Below are 7,010 nucleotides of genomic sequence, written 5' to 3' on the forward strand. Positions count from 1 at the left end.
CACACTAGCTTTGATTAGGTATTTATACATACATTTTGTATAGAGGAAACCAAAAACCCAAAATACAATTGTATGGATTCAAGTGTGTAGTCATAGCAAACAAATCCAGTAACATTGCTAATTGCACCAGTCAAATAAAGTTCACATTTTATTTAAAAATTTAGATCCAAGCCAGAGCAAGGTCACAAAAACACTCCTTAAAGGGCAAGATGAGTCTAAATGATCAGGGACACTTGCACAAGGGTGCAGGGGAACCAACAGGTAGTGTACTAGTGAGAGTAGCTCTAGCAATTTATTGAGAGCATGAGGATTCTGGAATGTTTTTGCTTTGGAAAAAGCATCTACAATTGAGGGATATTATCCCTCAACTAGAAAAGGGCATTTACTTAATCAGATATTTAACATGCAAGCAAATGTATCACAACTCAATGAATCTACCCAAGTGTGATTTTGACTAAGATCAGTGCCTTAAATCAAAAATAACAAATTTTACTTAAATGTAATACCCATTTATCAAGCTCCAAGTGACTTGAGTTCTACAACTCGCAAAAATTAGCCACTATTTTTAACCTCCCTTGTATTTACCTTAGAAGTCAAAGTTAGTAAGACTAAAACTGAGCAGCCAGGTAGTACTTTCCCTACTTAGTTATCCTGACAGTTGTAAGTCATGTTAAATTCTTGATGGTTAATGCAGGTGGGTGACAATTTGTGACCAGCACAATTTCTGAGCAGCATAATTCTATTCCAGAAAAACAGACTGAACACTCATGTACTTTAAGCATTTAATCTGTTTACATGAAATAAGTATACATGTTAAAGATTGTGTCAAGCTCAACTGCAACTAAGATCTTTGAAGTCCATTGTGGCAGTCAAAGTTAGACCATTTCACAAGTGTTCTCAGAACCAAACAGTCCTACAGTCTAGCCCGATGCAAGCCTTCATCCTCCAAATTGCATAACAGGGCTCAGTGGCATGTGCAGTTACACAATATACTTCCACTTCCTCTTCACTACACCAGGTCCAAGCTGTTGTGCACCACAGTCCATTTTTCCAACCATTTGCCATCACCAGTCCTGGTCATCACTGCCTCTGATTCTCCACCACAGGGTACTGGTCATCATGTCCATGAGACTGACCAATTCACCAGTCTAATCTGTAGACCCAGGAAGCCACCATTTTTCCTTTGACAGCGACTTCAAAATACATTTCTAGCAACCACCAAAGTCTATGCAACAACTTCAACGCTCAGGAAAGGAGATGTTGGGGACCCATTGATTGGTACAGCGGCTCTCTTCACAGAAGACACCAAGTTTTTCTAAAGCTGGATCTTTCCAGGAGTCTTGGCTTGGATTCTAAATGCAATGAAAAAGAGGCATGTTAAATATGTGGCCAGATGCCAAGTAAAATATTTAGTTCATTGTCATCAAATAGCTCCAAAAAGGGCTGCTACTACTGTTAAACTACACAAAAGGCACACTTACAGTGACTAGAATGCAATGCATGTCTCTGGGCTCCTCGTTGTCAGCAGCGTTACCAACGATCTCGACCAGCCTCTGCATGTCATTCACTCTCACTATGTTAATGTCATTATCGCAGCAAAATGCCTGAATTAAAGTGAAGTGGATTTGGAGAGCGATGTCACCTTCATCCTGTTCGTCGCTGGCAAGTAGGCATAGCACCACACTGTCCGGATCACTGCAAAACAAACAATACGGTTATCCACCAACTCATTCCCCAAGCCGGATGAATACGACTGCATTTGTTGAGCTTGGGCGCGGTGCATTTGAAAGGGGAGGTTGCGAGAAAACTTACACATTCATGACTTTTGCAGACTCGTAGACTCCAACCGTCAAGCAATGCTGCCGTTGCGCCGAGCTCAGCAACTCCTCCAGGGCTTTGCCAGCAGCTTGCATCCTGAAATAAAGAGAGGGAGAGAGTCAAGCGTCAGACCACCGAACAAACCCCAAGTACCAGCCCCAGAGAGAGAGGAGGGAAGGGTGGCAGCCGGCTGCCCCAGCCGCAGCCCCCGGGGCCGGGCTCACCTCCCGCCGAGGGACGAGCAGTTTCAGCCGGGCGTTTTCAAACGGACCCGGAGCCAGACCCTCCCGCCCCTCGCGCACTAACCGACACCGTCACTCGAGACGCCGCCCGGCCGGGCGAGCGGGCTCCAAGCAACAGCCGCCCGCCTGCACCGCCCGGGCACCCAGCCCCGCACCTTTGTGCTTAAATGCACCTGCCCTCCCCGTACCTTTCGGTGCTTTCCACTTGCTGCTCCTCGACACAGTTGAATTCCTCAAGGGTCATGTTTTTTTGGAAAAAAATAGGAGGGCACGGGTATGGAGATGGAGATTACAGGTAGGAGTGGGCGAGCTGCACCTACACCAGCCGTGCGTCACCTCAAACTCCTCACCAGTCACACTCAGACTGGCCGCAAGCTCGCCCGCCGCTCCTTTTATAGCGCGCTCGCATTGTGCGCGGCCCCCGCGCCGCCTGATTGGAGGAAAAAGCGGGCTCATTAATTATGTAGAACCGTTGCCCCACGTGGGGTGGACACGACCTCCAGTTGTTACGGGGGCGGGGGAGAGGGGAAGCTGATGGGTGGAGGTTATTGATTTTTCCTAGTAGGTGTAATATATTACCAGTTAAGCTAAGGAGCCAACCAATAGGGGAAAAAATGGGGTAAAAGGTTGCATTGCAACATTTAATGCGCAGATGCAAATTCTGTTTGAAGAAACTTTTTTATTTAAACCAAGTTTCTTTGCATTTATGTGCTGCAGTTAACTGCTCGTAATTTGCAACCCCATTTTTATTGATAATGCAATATAATAAGATGCTATTATCGCAATAGATAAGAAAGGAAAAAGCTCTGCTTTTCAGCGATGAAGTTTTTCTCTCTCTGGAGCAGACAGTGCACGGCACACGCTGCTCATTATCATATCTAAAGGGAACACAATAGAACTTTCAGCAGAGTTTCTGGCGTGTGGCAACATTTACGAACCCGGTCCGATGAACCCTTTCTTCCTTGAAACATTGCTACAGCTGCCACTTTAGTGGGAGTGCTGTGCGTGTGGTGTGTGTTTGGGAGGGGGTGGAATTTGGATAATAGTGTAATTGAAGATGTATACTCCCAATATTTAGTACAAAAACATCGAAGGCAGGCTACGTGAAAGTTATTCTAACCTACACAAAATAGGAGTTTCGCAGCATCTCCCAATGTCCTACCACTCACTTTTGCTCAACTAGCTGTGCTAAACCTATGTAATAAGTTATATATCGTTCTATTCTTTACAAATATATGACTTAAACAGATTAGAAACTACTACTTGTCGGCTGGTAGCTATATTTTGTGTATAAATCTTTATTGAACGAGGAAACAATGACAACTACAACTATATTGGTGTTACTCTGTTTAACACGGAAGTTGCAAAAATATAGCTAGAAATAAATGTATACGCATTGTAAATTTTAAGTGAAATGACTGTAGAACCTGCTTTCAATACATTTCCTTTTGATAAATTTGTCCTTGTTATCGGAAGTACTAGAGTTCAGGCTCCATGGGTTGAAGTTTATTCAACTCTTTATTCGCAGATACCAGCATAATTTAGTGTGTGAGTGGTCCATCTAGTGGCCGTAGTTGTCAAAACGCTTCTGGCCGTAATTCACTGAGCTAATTTATTTTCTCTTCAGGTTTCTCCTTTCTCTTCAAGTTTCTCCTTTCTCTTCATGCAAAATAAATATATGTAATCAAACCCAAGTGAAATATACTAATATGAAAGCTTTAATAGATTAATGCTTCATGATCTCTGAGAATTACAGCTTATCAAGCGATAGAATGGGATTCAGGTAGTCTGCATGGGTACTGCTGCTAATAACAAATACCTCATTAGGCCCATAGACACGTAAGATTTATCAAAATTAAGTATCCTGCAAGGGATGGCAGCTGAGTCATGTCTTGACAGGGAAGTTGTATCTAGAAGATCCGATTTGGATCCAGTGCTAGGTATTTCAACCATCCACATTAGCTGCAAAGTATGGATTAGTAGTAGTTGTAGTAGTTGCAGAGGTTACCCTGTCAACAACTTTAATGGAACACGTATGATGCTTTAATTCTGAGGCAATCAAGTGATGCTCAGCTCTTTAGTGAAAAAAAGATGAGCAGCTTTTCCATCACCTACTCAATAATAAATCGTGCAACCATTATCGATGGCATGAGTCATATGACTCATATCTCTGCACAAAATCAATACAATCATGTACCTGGCCTATCATCTTGTACATATGTAGGCTATCAAGGTAATATTTCACCTTTATGCATGCTTCAGGGAAGCAAAGGAGTCATAAAAACATAATTGATATTTAAGACTGCACCATATTGATGTGGACTGATGCCTTACAATGGACTTTGAAGCAAGCCATGGAGACAGTCTGATACTAGGCCTTAATGGCCCGAAGCTCACATTAATTCTATTCACTTGGAATCAGTCAACCAGCATAAAAGGTCACGTAATTTTAAGTGGAAGTTACATCAACTGTAAATCCAGATGCCATGATCTTTAAAAATGGCTTAAAAAATCCTATTGGAAGCCACCTTTGCCCTCAGATCAAGAGTTTCTGTCAGTTGTGCCCATTTGCAACTATTCCAGGAACCTCATCAAATTCTGCAATTTTTTAAAGTGCAAAGTCATTAGTATGCATATTTTAAATGCTTTTAACAAGCAACCAATATTTAATTTCTAATAGACTGGCTAGCATGCAACAGTAAAACTAGTAAGTGGTTCAGTATGGTTTTTAAAGTCATCTTTATGATTTTAAATTAAATTACTCACAAGATGTGAACTAACTGTTCATTAAAATGCTTGCATGTGACAATAAAACCATTTTGCAGCTGTAGTAATAAACTTATACCAGGTTAACATTCTTAAATCTTTATATTTTATCATGCTATTTGTTTGCACTAATTCACAGTGTTTTAAATTATGATTGTATAATTTAGTTTAGATGGAAACTTGATTCATAGCTTCATTCAAAAGTCTAGTGCAATTTCATGAGCAATTAGCCCATTTATTGCTGTTTATGTCCAAAGTGGAAAGTCTTTCGGTTTTTTTCCAGTGACATCTGTAATTGGCTGCTATTGCTTTTTATTGGGTATACCTACATTTACCTGCTCAGTTTTTGAAAAAGATTCCCAGGGTTACTTTTAGCTTGCTTCTGAATCCAGATGTTTTCTTTCCTGCATAAGGGAAGTAACAGATTGCAACATTTATTTTAAAAATAATTAAATTGTTTTGGTGTTTTGAGGGGATGCAGCATCCTCACAATGCATTTTTGGTGTATTTTTACCTTGCTGGTCAAAGGGTTCTAAATTTTAGAGTGATTGAGTCATGCAGCACAGTAACAGACCCTTTGGCCCACCATGTCTATGCCAACCATCAGTACCTGTCTGTACTAAACCCATTTACCAGTACTTGGTCCCATAGCATTCTCTACTTTGGTAACTCAATTGCTTATCCAGATGCTTATTAAATATTGTAAGAGCACCTGCCTCCACACTTTCTCAGATAATGTGTTCCAAATTTCAACCACCCTTTCGATGAAAAAAAACATTCCTCACATCCTTTCTGAACCTCTTATCCCTCACTAACCCAGCCCTCTGGTCTTCGACACCCCTGCCATGGAGAAATGTTTCTTATTATCAACCTTTTTCTGCCTCTCATAATCTTATACACCTCTAGCCTTCCTTAGCCTCCCCTATTCCAAAGAAAACAGATCCAGCCTAACCAATCTCTCTTCATAACTGAAATACTCTGTCACTGGCAACATCCAGGTGAACCTTTCTGGTGCAATCATGCCTTCTTTATAGTGTGGCGACCAGAACCACACACAATATTCTGACTGCAGCCTAACCAATGTTTTATAATGTTGTACCAACACTTCAATACCCTGGCTAATGAAGGCAAGCATTCCATATGCCTCCTTCACCACCCTATCTACCTGTGCTGCTAACTTCTAGAATATTTGCTCTTGTGCATCAAGGTCCCTTTGTTCCTCAATACTCCTGAGAGCCCTGCCATTCATGGAATATGTTCTAACCTTATTAGAGTCCACAAAATGCAACACCTCGCATTTATCAGGATTAACTTCTATCTGCCATTATTCTTCCCAACTTACCGTATGATTAATATCATTCTGTAGCCTAAGACCACCCACCTCATTATCAACAACACGTCAACTGCAAGCTTACTAACCATAACTCCTGCATTCACTAATAAATCATTAATCATCACTAATAACAAGGTTTATAGCACCAATCCCTGTGGTTGATCACTGGCCATAGGCTTCAGATCAAAAAAGTACCAATACTGTCTCTTATTCCTAAATGTTCATTCAAAGTGAAGCAGTCACTCAAGTATGTGTCTGCTTGCCCAATGGGCAAGTTTCATGGACTAGAGAAAGACCATGAGCTGAAGATTTTACAAATGGATGTTCGCATGTGCATCAAGAGTCTCCTTTTGTTAGGTTAGAGTACTCTTCATTGCTTTTAAAGGCTTAATTCATTAGTTACATGAGTAGAGTTACATGTGGCACAGAATCCATTGATTGGAACGGAATGTCAACCGGTTGTACTGAAGATGTTAATTCACCTTCTTATCATGTTCAATGAATTGTTTTAGAATAAACAAGTTCTCTATTTCTAATTTGTCTCAAGACCACTTAAACCTGCACTCACCTGGTTATGAAACTATTCAAAGGAGTAACAGAAGGTTCGGCTATCATATCTGAGGCCTACATTTCTCTTGACATTAACAGACTGCTGGACAGAAATTCATTTAGGCAACTCTAAATGAAACAGCGCTGAGTAGTTGAAAATTGAGTTAACCAAGAGTGGAGAATTTTTGATTGCCTTTTCACATTGTGACTCCCCTCCCCCCTCCCCCATTCTTTACTGCATTTCTACCCTCCTTGTCAGAAACCCTTATGTGCTGAGTTCACCAACAGGGTAATAAGATTCC

At 41.1% G+C, this 7,010-nt stretch overlaps 1 protein-coding gene across 1 annotated transcript; it reads right to left on the minus strand.

Annotated features, from left to right (window-relative positions):
• Nucleotides 1-768: 768 nt before the first annotated feature.
• gadd45ga (growth arrest and DNA-damage-inducible, gamma a) lies at nucleotides 769-2,426 on the minus strand. The gene is made up of 4 exons (XM_052019599.1): nucleotides 2,249-2,426; nucleotides 1,813-1,914; nucleotides 1,482-1,695; nucleotides 769-1,352 (listed from the first exon to the last, which is right to left on the minus strand). The coding sequence occupies exons 1-4, from the start codon at nucleotides 2,302-2,304 to the stop codon at nucleotides 1,239-1,241; spliced, it is 486 nt and encodes a 161-aa protein (XP_051875559.1). The 5' UTR covers nucleotides 2,305-2,426; the 3' UTR covers nucleotides 769-1,238.
• Nucleotides 2,427-7,010: the final 4,584 nt, after the last annotated feature.

The sequence above is a fragment of the Pristis pectinata genome, chromosome 7, assembly GCF_009764475.1.
Source record: "Pristis pectinata isolate sPriPec2 chromosome 7, sPriPec2.1.pri, whole genome shotgun sequence".
NCBI classification, from domain to species: domain Eukaryota; kingdom Metazoa; phylum Chordata; class Chondrichthyes; order Rhinopristiformes; family Pristidae; genus Pristis; species Pristis pectinata.

Coding starts and splice junctions, on each gene's coding strand:
- gadd45ga (XM_052019599.1), bottom strand. CDS start 2,304: ATGACCCTTGAGGAATTCAACTGTGTCGAGGAGCAGCAAGTGGAAAGC. Junction 1,696..1,812: donor TCTGCAAAAGTCATGAATGT/GTAAGTTTTCTC, acceptor TTTGTTTTGCAG/TGATCCGGACAGTGTGGTGC. Junction 1,353..1,481: donor TGCATTGCATTCTAGTCACT/GTAAGTGTGCCT, acceptor CATTGCATTTAG/AATCCAAGCCAAGACTCCTG.